The following is an 18,637-nucleotide window of genomic DNA, read 5'->3' as shown; positions in this document are numbered from 1 at the left end:
GCATCCAGCCCTTTCACCCCATTATTCAGGTTTCCCTCTCTCAGGAAATCCTTCACACTCCTTCTACTAGTGGAAGCCAGGAGCTGGGAGGCCACTGCAGACACCTCCTTCTCTGTTAGCTTCTGTATCCAATTAGTCACCAAATCTTGTTGACTCAATCTTGTAAACATCTCTTAAATCGACCCACCTCCTTCCTTCCTCACTTTCACCACCTGATCCTTAACCACCATCATCGCTCATCTCTGGCCTGCAGCAGTCTCTTAACCAGGCTCCCCGTACCCAGCCTTGATTTTCCCAACCATTTCCATCCAGCAGCAGCCAGAGTAATCTTCATAAAATCTAAATCTGACCACTGTACTTCTTGTCTGAAAACCCTCCAATGTTTGCCATTGCTCTAAGAATAAAGTCCAAAATTGTTAATTTGCCTTTCAAGAGACCTGATGATCCAGTCCCTGATGACCTCTCCAGCTTTATCTCATGGCATGGCTTTCTTGTCTCACCACAATGCCAGCTCCATCCTACCACAGTGCCTTCTCACATGCTGGTCTCTGTCCTCCACTTCTCACTTCCTCCATCCACCTTCTTATCTGGCCGACTCTGGATCCTGACTCTTCCTCCAGGAAGCCTTCCCTGACCACCACCATCCAGACCATGTTATGTCCCTTATGCAAGCTCTCATTAGCACCCTGTATTTTCCCTTTTGTTCTACTCATTGTTTTTATCACTCATATTTCTCTCCAACTACCTCCACCCTAGGTTGTAAGCTTGAGGGCCGGGATGCTGTCTGTCTTACCCATCCCTGTAATCCCAATGCAAAGTCCACACTGACTGCCCTGACCTGGGGAGAGCTGTGTATGAGTTAGCAAATGAATGGTTGGCATGAATGAAAGAAAAGGAAAGATGAGAGGAGGCAAAGGAGAGAAAGAGGGAAGGAGGAAAAAAAAAGTAAAAAGTTGAGTATAAGGTTGATGGGGGTAGAAAATATGTGCCATCTTATTTTTTTTTTTTTTTTTGAGACGGAGTCTCGCTCTGTAGCCCAGGCTGGAGTGCAGTGGCCGGATCTCAGCTCACTGCAAGCTCCGCCTCCCGGGTTCACGCCATTCTCCTGCCTCAGCCTCCCGAGTAGCTGGGACTACAGGCGCTGCCACCTCGCCCGGCTATTTTTTGTATTTCTTAGTAGAGACGGGGTTTCACCGTGTTAGCCAGGATGGTCTCGATCTCCTGACCTCGTGATCCGCCCATCTTGGCCTCCCAAAGTGCTGGGATTACAGGCTTGAGCCACCGCGCCCGGCCTTGCCATCTTATTTTAATGATTGTTAAGAAAAGTTTCTGAGACCACTGATAATATGTTTTCTTTTTATAGTAATGAGGCTGTCCTCTTGGCCGTGATTATGTTTGCATATCTAGCCTGAAATGGTTCAATTTTCTTGATGTGTAATCTAAAGTGACTCTAAAAATAATAGTCAACAGTAGCACATGCTTTAGATGAATTGTCCCATGCTTTAGATGAATTGTCCCCTCTAATGCACTTCCATTTAAATTATCCCATGTGATTTATTGGTTTCCATATTTAAGGCAGAAACCAGAATTGTTCCCACTTTACAGATGAGGAATCTGAGGCTAATAGGCAGCAGAGGTGGGTCACACACCCTGGTTTTTCTAGCTCCAAATTCATGCCTTTGACCCCCACACAGCATTACAGCAATGAGGCATGTATGTAGGGGCAAGGATGGGAGGCAGAAGTGCATCTGTGGGGACTTTTTTCCCACTGAAGTGTCCATGGATAGAAGGAACTTAAGAACCTTAGCCCCAAACCCTGAAATTTTCTGTCATATGATTGATGGATATATTGGTCTCCTGTTGGCCGAACTAGCTCATGTAAATGAGCTCTGCAAAACGAAGCCGAAATGAAGACTCTGTGATTCCCCAGAACCATTCTAACATGGGGATGACAGCCCTGCAGCTCTCTCCTTATGATGAACCAGAACATCCTCCTCATCCCGCCCTGGTGGTGTTGATTCACCACCAAGTTCTGGGGTCTCAGTGCTTCTGGACGCACCTCTCATGTGCCGTATTCCCACAAACTGAATTCTGCTTTTGCAGCATTCCAAAAAGGAGCCAGTGACAGTCATCCACTCCCATGGGAGACAGGACCGGTCCACGTGTCCATACCTTTTACCTGGTCCTTCAACACAAAGTGCTTTAAGCAACACATCCACCAGACACTACAGATGCTCAATAGGAAAATGACTGCTTAAGTGATGATAATTAGTAAGAGTGGTGGTAAAAGGATCCATTTCCTGAGCACTTACTAGTCTATGGTGCATTGTAATAACTTAGAAAACATTAACTATTGACGGGGCACAGTGGCTCATGCCTGTAATCCCAGCACTTTGGGAGGCCGAGGCAGGTGGATCACTTGAGGTTAGGAGTTCAAGACCAGCCTGGCCAACATGATGAAACTCCATCTTCTCTACTAAAAATACAAAAGAAAGAAAGAAAAAAAAAAGTCAGGTGTGATCTCAGCTCCTCAGGAGTCTGAGGCAGGAGGATCATTTGAAACTGGGAGGCAGAGGTTGCAGTAAGCCAAGATCATGCCATTGCACTCAGCCTGGGCAACAGAGCAAGATTCCATCTCAAAAAAGAATAAAAATAATAGAAATTTAAAAATTAAAATGCAAAAATTAGCCAGGCGTGGTGGCGAGTGCCTGTAGTTCCAGCTACTCAGGAGGCTGAGGCAGGAGAATCATTTGAACCTGGGAGGCAGAGGTTGCAGTGAGCCAAGATTGTGCCACTGCACTCCAACCTGGGTGACAGAGTGAGACTCCATGTCAAAAAAAAAGAAAGAAAAAGGAAAAAACATTAACTATTATCTCCTATCCTCAGACACCCTATCTATATAGGCACTATTATCACCCCTATTTAATAGATGCAGAAACTATGACTCAGAGAGAGTAAGTAACTTGCCCACAATCACAAAGCCAAGTAGAGAATCAGACAGTCTGACTTCAAAAACCTTACTCTTTTCTTAAAATTGATGCAAAAAGCATTGTTAAAAACTAATAATTTAGTCCAGGCACACTGGTTCGTGCTTATAACTCAGCACTTTGGGAGGTCAAGGGTGGGAGGATTGCTTGAGGCCAGGAGTTTGAGACCACCCTGGGCAACATAGTGAGACACCGTTTCTACAGAAAGTTAAAAAATCCAGCCGGGCACGGTGGTGGCTCATGCCTGTAATCCCAGCACTTTGGGAGGCCGAGGCAGGCGGATCACGAGGTCAGGAGATCGAGACTGTCCTGGCTAACATGGTGAATACCCGTCTCTATTAAAAATACAAAAAATTAGCCGGGTGTAGTGGCAGGCGCCTGTAGTCCCAGCTACTCGGGAGGCTGAAGCAGGAGAATGGCATGAACCTGGGAGGCGGAGCTTGCCGTAGTTGATTTAATAGTCTTCTATTGATGGGTACTTAAGATTTTCTCAATCTGTTGATATTCAGATATTCAGAACCCTGCAAAGAAGAGTTTTGTGTGTGTTTAAGGATGTTCCTTTCAGGTTACCTATAAGAGAAAGTCCTAAAATTTGAATTGTCAGGCTAAGGTTTATGTATTTTAACTTTGGAGGTAGATATTGTCAAACTGCCATTCAAAGAGGTTGTATTTAGCAGCAATGTAAGAGAGTGGGGTTTCCCAAAGCCTTGGCAACAGAGTGTGTGTCACATTTGAAACAATCATTAATGCTCATGCTTGTAACTCTAAGCTGAGCCTGTTACTACCTCTGAGATATGGGCATCAGAGGTGGGAAGATTGACATCATCATAGGCAAACTGTAGCCATGAAACTCGGGGGATTCCAGGGCTGGGGAGACTCAGGATGCTTGCGTCTTTGGGATCCCCAAGGCACAGAATGCCAACTTACCCCCTGGATTTGTGAGGACTCGTGGGTTTCCAGCTATGACTTACTAGCGTAGGAGAAAACACTTCAGCTTGATTCCGGGGTGGTGATCTCTCTGGGGAAAGACTGCAAATGAGCAGTTCAGGAGATGTAAAGAAGTTGGTGGTTTTGCATTTTTAAAAAGAGCACAGTTGGGTTTACGCTTTCAGTCTTTTGTTTGTGTTGGGGGTGGCAGTATTTTGTTTTGTTTTTGGAGACTTGGAGGACTTGGAGTTTGTTTTTAAATGAGATTGCAGGGAGATAGGAAACAGGGCTGAAACTCCATCAGTGATTTTGTGGGTGTACAAACTAAAAACAGTCAAGACTTCACAGGCAGGCTGGGTTTTGTTTTCTTTGATATTATTCATGTAAAAGGTAATACACATGTGATTTCAAAAATTTACATGATACTGAAATAGAAAAAAAGGTATTCAATACAAAGTATATCTCCCTCCTACTGACTTCTAACATTCGTCTTAAGATGCAATCATTGAGATCCGTTTCCTCCAGAATAATCTTTGCATTTACATATACAGAACCAACTTGTTTACACCTTAATGGTGTACCTTGGAGTTCATTTCTTATTTGCAGATAGAGATCTGCCTCATTGTTTTTAATGACACATTTATTGTACAGATGAGTTAGATTTTTTTTTTTTTTTTTTTTTTGAAACAGGGTCTCGTTCTATCACCCAGGCTAGAGTGCAGTGGTGCTATCTTGGCTCACTGCAGCCTCAACCTCCCAGGCTCAATTGATCCTCCCCACCTCAGTCTCCAGAATAGCTGGGACTACAGGCATGTGTCACCATGCCTGACTTTTTATTTTGTTTTGTTTCATTTTTTTTGTTGTTTGTTTGGTTTTTCTGGTGTTTTTTTTTGTTTGTTTTGTTTTTTGTTTTTTTTTTTTTGAGACAGAGATCTCACTCTGTCGCTCAGGCTGGAGGGCAGTGGCGCCATCTGGCCTCACTGCAACCTCCGCCTCAGGTTCAAGCCATTGTCCTGCCTCAGCCTCCTGATCAGCTGGAATCACAGGTGCCTGCCACCAAGCCCAGCTAACTTTTTTGTATTTTTAGTAGAGATGGGGTTTCACCATGTTGGCCAGGCTAGTCTTGAACTCCTGACCTCAAGTGATACACCTGCCTTGGCCTCCCAAAGTGTTGGGATTACAGGTGTGAGCCCCTGCACCTGGCCAAATTTTTGTATTTTTTTGTAGAAATGGGATATCACTATGTTGCCCAGGCTGATTTCAAGCTTCTGGCCTCAAGCAATCTGCCTGCCTCAGCCTCCTAAAGTGCTGGGATAACAGCCCTGGGTTAGATTTCAATTGACACTTGGAAACAAGATTTTGGATACTGGACTATTAGCCCAGGCGACATTCTACTGAGACCTCTTTCTTTGTATGGTTCTGGGTGGATTTTCTCTCTCTCCATGCTACCGCCACCATGCCTATTCCCAGAGGTCAGTTTCAAAAGGTGACATGATATTTGCAAACCCTCTTTGTCATTTTTCTGGTTTCTTTAGAAGGAAAAACTCTAAGAAATGTCTTCTGCCTGGCTGTTACCAGTAGGTTCTTGAGGAGATCCAGGGATGGTAGGCTACAGAAGGAACAACAGTCACACTCTAGACCCACGCTGCCCAATGGCAATATAATGCAAGCCACGTGTGTAATGCTTGGCTTTATAAGTCACATTAAAAAGAGTGAAAAGCAGCTGGGTACAGTGGCTCATGCCTGTAATCCCTATACTTTGGGAGGTTGAGGCAGGAGGGTGGTGGCTCAAGCCCAGGAGTTCAAGACCAGCCCGGTCAGTATGGCAAAACCTCTTCTCTACAAAAATACAAAAATTAGCTGGACATGGTGGCATGTGTCTGGAGTCCCAGCTACTCAGGAGGCTGAAGTGGGAAGATCACTTGAGCCTGGGAGGTGGAGGCTGCAGTGAGCCGAGATCGTGCCACTGCCCTCCGGCCTGGGCAACAGAGTGAGACCCAGTCTCACAAAAAAAAGAAAAAAGAGTGAAAAGTGATGGGGACAATTAACTTTCATAATAATTTTATTTAACACAATATATCCATGACAGCGTCACTTCAAATGTAATCAGTAAACATCGTGGAGATGTTTATGTTCTTTTTCTCATGCTAGTTTTTGTTTTTTGTTTTTTAAATATTTTTATTTCAATAAGTGTTTTGGGGAACAGGTGGTGTTTGATTACATGGCTAAGTTCTTTAGTGGTGACTTCTGAGATTTTGGTGCACCCATCACCTCTCATACTAATCTCTGAAAGTCAATGTGCACTTTACGCTTACAGCACATTGCAACTGAACCAGCCACAGGCCTTGTGCTCAATGGCCATGTGTGGCAAATGGCTGCCATAATGGACAGCACAGGTCTGCACGCTCCAGCTATGGCTGGTCCATGTTGAATGAGCCCTTTGCTTCTCCAGGCCTCTGTTTCCTCATTTCTGAATGAGGAAGCTAGACTAGACAGGCTTGGTGGCTTCCCTTCATCCTAACATTCTTCATCTTTCAATGCTAAAAATGGAAAGCACAGGCAAACCAGGACAGGCAGGCTTCCCTGTGGGAGCTTTGTTTTCTCGTCTATAAAATGGGGACAATCGAATATGACCCAGATCCACAGATGAGGATGTGCTTTGTGGAGGAAAAGGAGGGAGGCATAGTGTTGTGGGATTATTTTCAGGACTGTGATTGACCACAGAGAGTGCTCAGAACCCACTCGCTTAGACTCAGATCTACCTCCTTAATTTATGTCCCTGAACCTCATCTGCCTTATCCATCCATAAGGTGCAGATAAAAATGGCACTTACAAGGCCCAGCATGGAGGCTCATGCCTGTAGACACAGCAACTCAGGAGGCCGAGGCAGGAGGGTCACTTGAGCCCAGGAATTCAAGAACATAGTGAGACCCTGTCTCTACAGATATAAAAACAAGTAGCTGGGTATAGTGGCATGCACGTGTAGTCCTAGCTACTCGGGAGACTAAGGCAGGAGGATCACTTGAGGCACAGAGTTTGATATAAAAAATACATATATATACACACACACATATATATATATATATATCTCCTATGGTGTCTGTAACGATTAAATAAAACCCCTATGCAGAGGGCTCAGGCACCAATGCTTAGCACACAGTAAGCTCTCAACCACAGGAGGCTGCTGCTGTGACCTTTCCTTCAGTTGCAGAAATGAGGTTCAGGGTGGAGAGGGGCTTGGCCAAGGTCACACACAGAGGAGGGAGTAGCAGACGCTGCCCTATTTGGGCTTCCTCCCTGTCACTGGCAGGCATCCCCGATAGTCAGCTACTAATTTCCTCACAGCAAGGTAAATGAAATAAATACACCCGAAGCCACTGAACTACTTGAATGAGGCTTGGGTCTAAGTATTGTTTCCATGGTGTGTACCCTGGCAAGCATGCATATGTGATTTGTTTAAAATCCCTGTTCACGAGGGTGGAGGCAGGGTTGTCAGGCGATTCTGTCCAGCGGCCGTCTCTCTGTAGACGGTGCCCTCCCACCCAGACCGGCGTGAGATGGCTCAGTGTGATTTCAAGGGAAGGGCCCCCTTCTACATGGCGCCTGAAGTACCTTTGGCTGGACAGTGACAGAGTAGAAAGTGCACTGAATTAAAAGCCAGGAAGTCCGAATCGTTATCTATTACATAACAATAATAGGAAGCCACTTTTCTGAGCTCTCACTACTCTATGACATTGCCAAGTTCCCTGCATTTACTGTTTAATTTAACCCTCCCTGTTACTCAGAGACGAGGTGCTTACAAATGACCGCATTTTACAGATAAGGGAACTGAGGTTCAGAGAAAATAAAGAACTCACCCAGAAACACCCGGATAGAGCCAGGAAGGACCTTAAAACTCTTCCCTGGGGCAGGAGGTAGCCAGCTCTCCCTACAGAGCCTCACGGAAACTGGACATTCAAAAACTGGGACAAGCGGGTGTCCTTATAGCAGCTTAATTTATTCATCTGTAAAGTTGGGGGACAGCCGAACCTGATGTTGGTCAGGACAAGGATGAAAAATATGGTAGATGAGGATGTTTTGTGGGAGGAAAGGGAGGTAGAGAAAGTGTTGTGGAATTGTTATTAAGATAATGATTGACGGACAGGTGCAATGGCTCACACCTGTAATCCCAGCACTTTGGGAGGCCGAGGCAGGCAGATCACTTGAGGTCAGGAGTTCGAGACCAGCCTGGCCAACATGGCAAAACCCCGTCTCTACTAAAAATACAAAATTAGCCAGGTGTGGTGGCAGGAGCCTGTAATCCCAGCTACTCAGGAGGCTGAGGCTAGAGAATCGCTTGAATCCAGGAGGCGGAGGTTGCAGTGAGCTGAGATCGCACCACTGCATTTCAGCCTGGGTGACAGAATGAGACTCTAAAAAACAAAAAGAAGAAGAAGAAGAAGAAGAAGAAGATGATTGACAATGAAAAGCGCTCAGAACCCAGAACTCAGACCCAGAGCTTGCTGTCTCCCTCCTTCTCTGTGTCTGTCTCAGCAGACCAAAAATTTTTCTGCCTCTCCCCAGCCCAGCTTCTTTTCATCCCCTTCCAAAGATCAAGTTTCCTTTCTATGGCCAAGATGTGAGAGAGAAACAGCACACCAATTTCCCAAGCACCAGCCCAGAGCCCTCCCTGACTGTAGGACGCAGAGGAGAAAGAGAGAAGAACGTGCTGAGAGCGGCCAGGGGCCGTTGCCAGTTGCTTCATTTCTGTTTTCTTTTTTCCTTAAGCAAAGTACACCAAAGGCTAATTCCCACCTCTGTCCTTTAGTAAGGTCTGGCCCAAGCCAGAGTCTGGAGGAAGTGAACTTGGGGGCCTTGCCTACCCAAGAGGTCACCTTTCAGTTGCTTCTTTTAATAAAGAATTAAGCCTTAATGCCAAACAGGATGCTCAAGAGAGCCCTGGAGGTCCCGGCTGTCTCTGCCACCAACTGAACAGTGAGCATCCTTGGTTTGGTACCTGGAGGATGTGGGGCTCGGGGAGGGTTAAGGAAGCAAAGAGAGAGAAGGGCACAGCGCGGTCCTGGATGGGTTTCCCTGCAAACCAGAACCCCAGCAGCAAGATGCCAAAAGACACTCAGCCGGTCGACACCCGGGCCACACACAGCAGAGAAATGACACAGCACGCAGGCGACGCATGAATACACAGAGAGAAACATACACAGAGCAACGCCAGATGGAGAATGTAGCCCGGGCTGGGCCTGGGGATTCATTATTTCCTCACCCACACAGAGGGGCTGGCGGAGTTATGTAATGCAGGCTGCAAAGGGGAGGCTGAACTTGCTAATTACCCCCCCACACACACCCCCCATTGTGGGGCTCCAGAAGGTGGCACCTCCTTCTGGAAGGGTCTCTGCACCCACCTCCTGCTCTCACAGGCAGCAGGAGCTTGTCAGCTGCCTCAGTCCTGGGGTGACCCTGGGAAGTCACTAAAAGGGAAGCGAGGAAGTGAGTGTCAGTTTGTTAGTCATGGCAGATGGGGGTTCCCTCCTGGTGCTGAAGCGTGGTGAGGATGCTGGCAGGAAGGGGCTTTGGGACAGAGATGGAAGTAGCACTTGAGTGGGGGGTAGGGAAAGAGATGGAAGGGTTCTCTGATGTCCGCTACCCATCTTGCTGGTATTGATGTTTGTAGTGTGACCAAACCTATCTTTTTGAACTTGGAACAAACTAATAATCATGGGTAGAGATTGGGGGCTACTTCCCACCCTACCCACCCCCACAGATCACCTGCCCCACCCCAGACGTGCCACCCTGTGCATGTACACGGCCCCGTGGGTACATGCTACAGGTACTCATCCCTCACCTGGGCCACAGCATCTCCAGCTGGGCCCCCTGTTGGCCTTTGGTACCCCAACCAGACCCCATTTCTTTGAGCCTGAAGGAGTCAGTGACTTGGAAGATGCCAGTATTTCGGGGAAAAAGTTAGGAGTTAAGAAAATAACTAGAATATAGATTTGATTTTTTGGGGGGCGAGGGAGACAGAGTCTCACTCTGTTGCCCAGGCTGGAGTGCAATGGTGTAATCTCAGCTCACTGCAACCTCCACCTACTGGTTTCAAGCGATTCTAGTGCCTCAGCCTCCCAAGTAGCTGGGATTACAGGCACCCACCACCACGCCTGGCTAATCTTTGTATTTTTAGTAGACGTGGGGGTTTCACCATGTTGGCCAGGCTGGTCTTGAACTCCTGACCTCGGGTAATCCACCTACCTTGGCCTCCCAAAGTGCTGGGATTACAGGTGTGAGGCACTGTGCCCGGCCTGATTTTTTTTTTCTTTAATAAATAGAGACAGGGTCTCACTATGTTGCCCAGGCTGGTCTCAAACTCCTGGGCTCATGCGATCCTCCCACCTTAGCCTTCCAAAATGCTGGGATTACAGGTGTGAGTCTCCATACCCATCCTAGAGTATAAATTTGGAAGAGCTAGAGTATAAGTTTAAAAGCTCAGACTCAAGGTCAAACCCTCCCCCTGCCATTATTCTCTGTGTGACCTTGGACAAGTTACTGAACCTTCCCAAGCTTCCCTTTCCTCTTCTTTTGAGGAGTTATCGTTAGGATTAAAGGAGAAATAAAAAATATATGTGTTAAGAGGGAACGTGCTCAAAAAGTGTCTGTCGTGTTTAGTCTTTGGGGTTTTTCTTTCTTCAGTCAACTAATATTCATTGAGTACCTGCAATGTTCCTATGTTTCCCTTAGGGGTATAAAATCTACTCTTCCTAAGGTTTCTCCATCAGGGTTTCAGCTGTGTGTGTAGCAAAAGTGTCTTCCACAATTTTGTGTGGACCCATCTTCTTGGTATTCATGTTTGTAGTGTGACTAAGCCTATTCTTTTGAACATGGAACAAGCTAATAATTATAAACATGGTTATGAAGGCCAATGGACGTTCGTCATCGTTGGGTCCATGGAAGGCAGTGTCATTCCCGTTCCACTGGGCTTTGGGAGCGGCTGGAAAAGAGAGCCCAAAAATCTATGCCAGCTGAGCCCCTGAGCTATGGATGGAAAATGTATACAAGACACAGAGAGCAACTAGAATGCTTGACAAGTTGGACTGATGACTTCTCGTGGTGGGAAAGAGATAAGAGAGGTTTTCTGATTCTTGTCACTTGATTTCTCGGGGTGATTGTCTGTGGTTTGCCCAGGGAGACCCTTTCGTCCCGGAGGGCGTTGATCATGGAAGCGACACTGGGTATTTTGCAGCTAACTCCAGAAAGAAGCATTTTGTTTCTAGGTTGGCTTGAAATTCTGGAGTGTCTTGTGGCTAGACTTTGTCAGTTGGCTGCATTTTCTATCTCAGTTTTCAAGGTGGTGTTGGGCACTCTACTTCAATCTCTTTTTGTAAAATTCTTTTCATCCCCTTCCTGTTCTTCCTCTTCAGCTCATGATGCCTCAGGTCTGATCCGCATCTAACAGGCTGGCAATGAAGATACCCAGAGAATAGTTCACATTTATCATGCGTCACTTCTAGACACAGCCACCAGACGCGTCTCCTCCCCTCTCTGCCTGACCTGTGGCTTAGGGACACATCCCACCACCTCTCTTGACGTCTGCCTGGTCAACCATCACTTCCTTGGAGAATAAGGAGAGAGGCGGACGCAGGAAATCATGCCACCGACGGGCCACCAGCCATGAGCGGGTGACGCTGAGTTGACGTCAAAGACAGAGAGGGCTGAAGCCTTGTCAGCACCTGTCACCCCGGCTCCTGCTCTCAGCTTTGCCTGAAGCCTGGCTCCTCCTGGTGAAATCACCTTGGCCTGATAGCATCGTGAGGTCTTCAGACAGGACCCCTTGGAAGCTGGTTACCATGGAGGATCACATGTTCGGTGTTCAGCAAATCCAGCCCAATGTCATTTCTGTTCGTCTTTTCAAGCGCAAAGTTGGGGGCCTGGGATTCCTGGTGAAGGAGCGGGTCAGTAAGCCACCCGTGATCATCTCCGACCTGATTCGTGGGGGCGCCGCGGAACAGAGTGGCCTCATCCAGGCCGGAGACATCATTCTTGCAGTCAACGGCCGGCCCTTGGTGGACCTGAGCTATGACAGCGCCCTGGAGGTACTCAGAGGCATTGCCTCCGAGACCCACGTGGTCCTCATTCTCAGGGGCCCTGAAGGCTTCACCACGCACCTGGAGACCACCTTTACAGGTGATGGGACCCCCAAAACCATCCGGGTGACGCAGCCCCTGGGTCCCCCCACCAAAGCTGTGGATCTGTCCCACCAGCCATCAGCCGGCAAAGAACAACCGCTGGCAGTGGATGGGGCCTCGGGTCCTGGGAATGGGCCTCAGCATGCCCAAGACGATGGGCAGGAGGCTGGCTCGCTCCCCCATGCCAACGGCCTGGCCCCCAGGCCCCCGGGCCAGGACCCTGCAAAGAAAGCAGCCAGAGTCGGCCTCCAAGGCAGAGGGGAGAACAATGAACTGCTCAAGGAGATAGAGCCTGTGCTGAACCTTCTCACCAGTGGGAGCAGAGGGGTCAAGGGAGGGGCACCTGCCAAGGCAGAGATGAAAGATATGGGAATCCAGGTGGACAGGTAAGCTCCACGGGGGGTATGTGTGTGTGTGTGTGTGTGTGTGTGTGCATGCTTGTGTGTGTACATTTGTGTCCACTGAGACTCAGCCTCACAGCCCAGAAGCCAACCTGGGCTGTCTCAGACACCTGTATATGCATTCCCACTTGGCGGCCCCCTTGATCTTCACTTAAAATTACATTCGCAAGAGGCCAGAGGGCATAGCTTCTAGGATGCTTCTCTTGTCACAAAACCCAGAGCGAATTAATCATCATGGTAGCGGACAGTGCGTCTTCTCATCTTTATCCCCTATAATCCTCCAGGAACCCAGGAACTTGCATTTTTACAATCTGTGTTTCACAAGTGAGAAGACAGAGGCTCGGAGTGGAGGCTGCGCTTCCTGAGGTTGCCTAGCAAGTGGGAGGCATGTGTGCATGGCACCCTGGGGTGTGTGGCTCTGCAAAACCCCTTGGAAGACAGGAGGGAAGAGCTGAGCCCGGAGCAACCATTAGCCTAAATCAGCTTTCTCCTCATTGCAGCCAGTCCGGGATGTGTAAAATTCTAAAGGAGGAGAAGGGAATCAAAGTCTAGAATTGGCGCCAGTTCCCAAAATCCGCAGTCTTCCTGGGATTATGTGAGAGCTGGGACGAGAATGTAAAGAACTAGGTACCAGCCCTCTATGTTTACCAGATGAATGTTTTCAATTCTCTGCAGGAGGAGAGCTGGCAGCAGAGTGGGTGATGCTAGCTCCTTCTCTGGGGAGAAATCAGCGGCTGGGCCAGGCGGTCAGAGAATAATGGGTCAGGAGATTAAACACAGAGAGAAGTTTCTCTGTCCCCCTTCCATTTGCATCTTAGGTCTAGCACTGATGCTACAGTCCCCAGTGCTGCCAGGGTGGGTCTAGGCATACTCGGAGGGAGGCTCAGTCTGGGGCCACCAAAAAATCCAGGCCAAGATTTCCCAACCCTTTCCCCAAGAACGCCAAAGTGTCCTCAGAGCACTTAGAGATCTTCAGGAACATTCCGCACTCTCTCCCCGCCGACAACCTGGGGGCCTGGATTAAGGTAGCTCCCCAGGCCCCTGCATTCACTCATTTAACAAATGTTCATTGAGGACCTACTGTGTGTCAGGCACTGTCCTACGCTCTAGGGTGGAGCAATGAATGAAATCAACAAATCCCCTGCCCTTGGGGAGCTTACAGTCTAGTGGGGAGTACTGGTGATAAATAAGATAAATACATAAAATATGTAATGAGGTCATGTGCTATAGATGCATAATGATGTCTCAGTCATCAAAGGGCTGCTTTTGTATCAGGGATCCTATTAGATTATAAAACTGTATTGTTACTGTACCTTTTCCATGTTTAGATATGTTTAGATCCACAAATTCTTACAATTGTGTTACAGTTGCCTTCAGCATTCCCTACAGTCACATGCTGTACAGGTTCATCACCTGGAGGCAATAGGCTACACCATGTAGCCTAGGTGTGGTGTGGTGTAGGCTCTCCCATCCAGGTTTGTGTGAGTGCACTCTGTGATGTTCCCACAATGGCTGAACTGCCTAATGATGCATTTCACAGAATGTGTCCCTGTGGTTAAGCGATACGTGACCGTCTGTTAGGGATATATGTAAAGGAGATAAAGAAAGCGGGGAAGGGATTAGCTGGGCGTGATGGCACATGCCTGTAGTCACAGCAACTCAGGCGGCTGAGGCAGGAGAACCACTTGGACCTGGGAGGCGGAGGTTGCAGTGAGCTGAGATTGCACTGCTACCCTTCAGCCTGGGCAACAGAGCGAGAGGAGAGCGAGACTCAGTCTCAAAAAAAAAAAAAAAAAAAAAAAAGGCAGGAAAGGATGGGATCAGAAATATTGAGAACTTTTAACTAGGGAAGCTAGAGCAGGTCTCACTAGGAAGACAACATTTAAATACAGCCGGGCAAGGTGGCTAATGCCTATAATCCCAGCACTTTGGGAGGCCGAGGTAAGCAGATCACCTGAGGTCAAGAGTTTGAGACCAACCTGCCAGCATGGTGAAACCCCATCTCTACTAAAAATACAACATTAGCCAGGCGTGATGGTGGGTGCCTGTAATCCCAGGTACTTGGGAGGCTGAGCCAGGAGAATCACTTGAACCTGGGAGACAGAGGTTGCAGTGAGCCGAGATCATACCACTGCACTCCAGCCTGGACCACAGAGCGAGACTCCGTCTCATAATTAATTAATTAAATGCCTGGAGGAAGGGAGAGAGGGAATCTGGGAGCTTTCCAGGGGGTGGGAGAGGGGATGGGCACTCCAGGTAGAGAGTGTTTGAGGCGCTGCATGGGATGCAGCCTTCCTCCCAAAATGCCCTTTGGTGGCCCCTCAGTCTGTGGCAGCCCACCTCAGTCTGCCAGTGCATCAGAGTTTTCCTAACTTCTCACACCTGGGCAAAAATGGGGCCAATTCCATCAAGACCCCAGAGCCCCCCAAGGAGTAAGACACGGGCTCCATCACAAGTCCCTGGGCAGAGGGAAAACCAGGGTCACAGGCCTCCCTTTAAGCCTCTTCCCTCCAACCTACTTCTTTTTTCCTCTGTATATTCCCTGGGGACAGCCTGGAGTCCTCCCTGCACCTTTGGTCCTCGTCCCCATGAGGAGGAAGACCAAGAGTCTCGGTCCAGATACACACAGCATGGTGTGACGTCTCAGTGAGGTAGATGCATGCATGGGGAACTCTGTGGCATTGGATGTCCATTTCCAGAGTGGGTAGCCAGGATCAGTCTTCAGGATTCAGCTGACTGGGGGAGATTTGAAGCCTGAGTCACTTACAACTAGCACAGGAGGCCTCCCAGGCTGGAACCCGGGCCTCAGGGAGCTGCCACTGCCCCTAGGTCCCTCCAGCAGCACATCCTGTGGAGGTGGCATCTTGAGGCCTTGCTGTGTCTCCCAGCAGTCCAGCTCATGCCATGGAGTTAAATCCTAAGGCAGCTGTAGGATCCAGAACAGAAGGCATTGGCCTTGTTTGCCAGGAGGCTTTGGGAAGTGTCCCTACCGAAAGGCTGCCCCCAAGCACCACCTCTGCCTCCCAATCCTCTGCCACCCTTGCTGTCCCTTAGTGCTCCCTCTCCCTTAGTGCTCCCTCTCCTGAGAAGAGCAGCACCAGTGTGGAATGGGAGCTCTGTCTTACCTTATATAAGCAGAGTCCCCTTCCCATGGGCAGCTGAATCCTAGCTGTATCTAGTGTCCCATGCACTTGATTGCAATTCTCAACTGGGCCTGGGGTGGGCATGGAGGGGTGAGTATCAGAATTCCCAGGGGCTCTATTTCAGCCACACCCCCAGAACCCCAGGAGTCTGAATCTCTGTATGTGATGTGGAGATGTCCCCCAGAGGATCCCAGTGCAACCTCCCTTCCAGAACTGGGAGCTGGGTCCTTCCCCTCCAGGGGGTTCATTTGATCCTCTCCCCCAGCTGACAGTCTGGGACACGAGGCTTGGTACAGAACTCTAGGCTTGGGTGTGATGCGGAGGACTTCATGGGAGCCCTCGTGTCACCAGGCACCAAGGGGTTCCTCTCCAAACGCCATCTCAGGAAGTAGTCTCCTGTCTTTGTTTCCCCAAGCAAGAGGGCGAGACAAGCCAGCCTGACATGGATGCCCCTGCAGACCTATTTCCCAACTCAGGAGGCTGCATCCAAGCTCTCAGCTTCCCTCATCCCTTGCAGTCCTCCCACTAGTCACCCATCTCAACTGTGACCGTGATGAGGTGGTTTGCCCAAAAGCAGCCAAAAAACCTGCTTCAGAGGAGAGACAAGGTCTGGAGAAGGTGGCTTAGAGCAAGTACAGGGCTCTGTGAAACTCACTTAGGTGAGCAGTTCTAAGGATGAGTGATATTTAATAATAGTGTGTGTCCTCCTAGCTCAATGGCTTGCACTCAAAGCACCCCCATTTCTTTTTTTTTTTTCTCTTCTTTTTTTTTTTTTTTTTTTTTTTTTTTTTTTGAGACGGGGTCTCGTTTTGTTAATCATGCTGGAGCACAGTGGCATGATCTCGGCTCACTGCAACCTCCGCCTCCCAGGTTCCAGCAATTCTCCTGCCTCAGCCTCCCGAGTAGCTGGAATTATAGGCATACGCCACCACGCCTGGCTAATTTTTGTATTTTTAATAGAGACAGGGTTTCGCCATGTTGGCCAGGCTGGTCTTGAACTCCTGACCTCAGGTGATCCACCCGTCTCGGCCCCCCAAAGTGCTGGGATTACAGGAGTGAGCCACCATGCCCGGCCAGCACCTCCATTTCTTAACACATATTTTTAAGTGTCTTTACTAATTCATGGATCATATAACCTACTTGCACTTCTTATTTTTAAAATCTAATAAAATGCCATTAACTATTAAATGAAGGGGACCTCATAAAAGTAACTTATAATTTCAAAAGCCTGTAATTTAACATATCAGCGTTCAGACACGACCGCACTGGAATGGTCAGATGTTTGCGCCTAAACATAGAATTGCTGCAAACACAACAGCGTCAGAAGCAGAGACTGACACAGGTGTGTTGTTCTGGCAACTCAAATGCCATGAGCAGCGTCGCCTTGGTGATGCGATTTTCCAAAATGGTGAATGACTCCTGATAAAGCAATGGGTAAATCCATCTTTCCTTAATTTACCCAGTGGATTTACTGCATGGAAAATTCAGTCTGTTTTAAAGCCGTATTTATACAGGAGAGAGTTGGGATCTCAGTCCAGGAATATAAGCTTGTCTTTTATATGTGTGAAGTCCCAGAGATCGTGTGGCATGCAAGACTCTCTTCCCTCATGTTCCTGGTGTTGCAGGATGGCCACCAAGCCTAATGCCACCTCCCTCCTACTACAGTGCCAGGAGCACCCCCACCTCCATCCTTGTAACAACCAAAACTACCTCCACAAATTGCCAAATGGCCTCCTAGGGGCTGAAATAAGGACCTCTTTAGGCGTCAGTGTCCCAAGTCAGGAATTGGAATCCCAGAGCGAGAATGTTCTTCGGGGTCACTCTTGTGACAGGCAGTCCTGGCTTGATTCAAACTGCTTAGAGCACATGGCTGCTTGGAAAATGCTCATCCTCCCAGTGACCTCTCCATCCAGGCTGCATGTAGGGGGTGGACATCAGCACTGGCATCCTGGATGCTGGGTGAAGTCACTGGCCCGAGAAAACCCACTGGCTTGGATGACAGTGAAGCCCACCAGGCCCAGAGCCCCAGATCCAGGGCGCACCTGCCAGTCGGGGGGCCAAGCCGAGGCGGGAGCTGTCACTGCTTCTCAGCAGTGCCCTGTCTCTCCTGCTCTGTTGTCCCCATTTTCTTTCTTTCTTTCCTCTTGGAAACAGGCTTAATCTCCTGCCACATCTCTTCCATTCCCCCATGGGGCGTCCCTGTAGTTTCAGGATGGTGGCACTTATTTGGGACGAGAAGTGATATTTACTCTAAAGACAGTATTATCCCTTCATCCCAAGAGGAAGGTGGCTCCAGCAGGCAGTGGCAGCAATACGAGGGGCTTTGGGGAAGGGAGGTAGTGAATCCCAAAGTTTCAGCACCTTCTGTACTTGGGAGCAGTCACTTTATTTGTTTGTTTGTTTGTTTAGAGACAGACTCTTGCTCTGTAGCCCAGGCTGGAGTGCAGTGGTGCCATGATGGCTCACTGCAATCTCCACCTCCTGGGCTCAAGTGATCCTCCCACCTCAGCTCCCCAAGTACCTGGGACCATGCCCAGCTAATTTTTTATGTTTTTTTGTAGAAACAGGGTTTCATCAGGTTTCCCAGGCTGGTCTCAAACTCCTGGCCTCAAATTATGCACCTGCCTCAGCCTCCCAAAGTGCTGGGATTACAGGCGTGAGCCACGCACCTGGCTGGAGCGGTCACTTTAAAATGCTGCATGTAAGAGAATATCCAGGTTACTCAGCTTGCTGCCCTGAAGGAGGGTTCCAAAGAGGCCAAGGTTCCTGATCCAGCGTCCACCTGGACCAGCAGGTCAGCCTCGCCCTGTGCTCTGATAACCCCTCCCACTTGTAGGGCACTTGGTTACTTACAAAGTCCCTTCACAATAGTTGTCAGCCTCTTCCGAGTGTCTGAATTCCGCCCCATAAGGAGGGTGTGTGGTTTCAGCCTACTTTCATAGATGAGGGTGAGGCTCAGAGAGGCAAACAACTTTCCCAGGGTCACACAGCACCAGCCACAGGGT

The 18,637-nt window shown here is 48.6% G+C and overlaps 1 protein-coding gene across 3 annotated transcripts in view; it reads left to right on the top strand.

Moving 5' to 3' along the window:
- Window positions 1-18,637, top strand: part of NOS1 (nitric oxide synthase 1) — a 227,447-nt gene that overhangs the window by 97,744 nt on the left and 111,066 nt on the right. For all 3 annotated transcript variants that reach the window (XM_077955339.1, XM_028829952.2, XM_077955338.1), the window contains exon 2: window positions 11,324-12,474. In XM_077955339.1, coding sequence (XP_077811465.1) covers window positions 11,750-12,474 — 725 coding nt within the window. In that variant the 5' untranslated portion in view covers window positions 11,324-11,749. The remainder of the gene's footprint in view (window positions 1-11,323; window positions 12,475-18,637) is intronic.

Source organism: Macaca mulatta, chromosome 11 (assembly GCF_049350105.2).
Source record: "Macaca mulatta isolate MMU2019108-1 chromosome 11, T2T-MMU8v2.0, whole genome shotgun sequence".
NCBI classification, from domain to species: domain Eukaryota; kingdom Metazoa; phylum Chordata; class Mammalia; order Primates; family Cercopithecidae; genus Macaca; species Macaca mulatta.
This window is presented reverse-complemented; position numbering and strand designations above follow the sequence as displayed.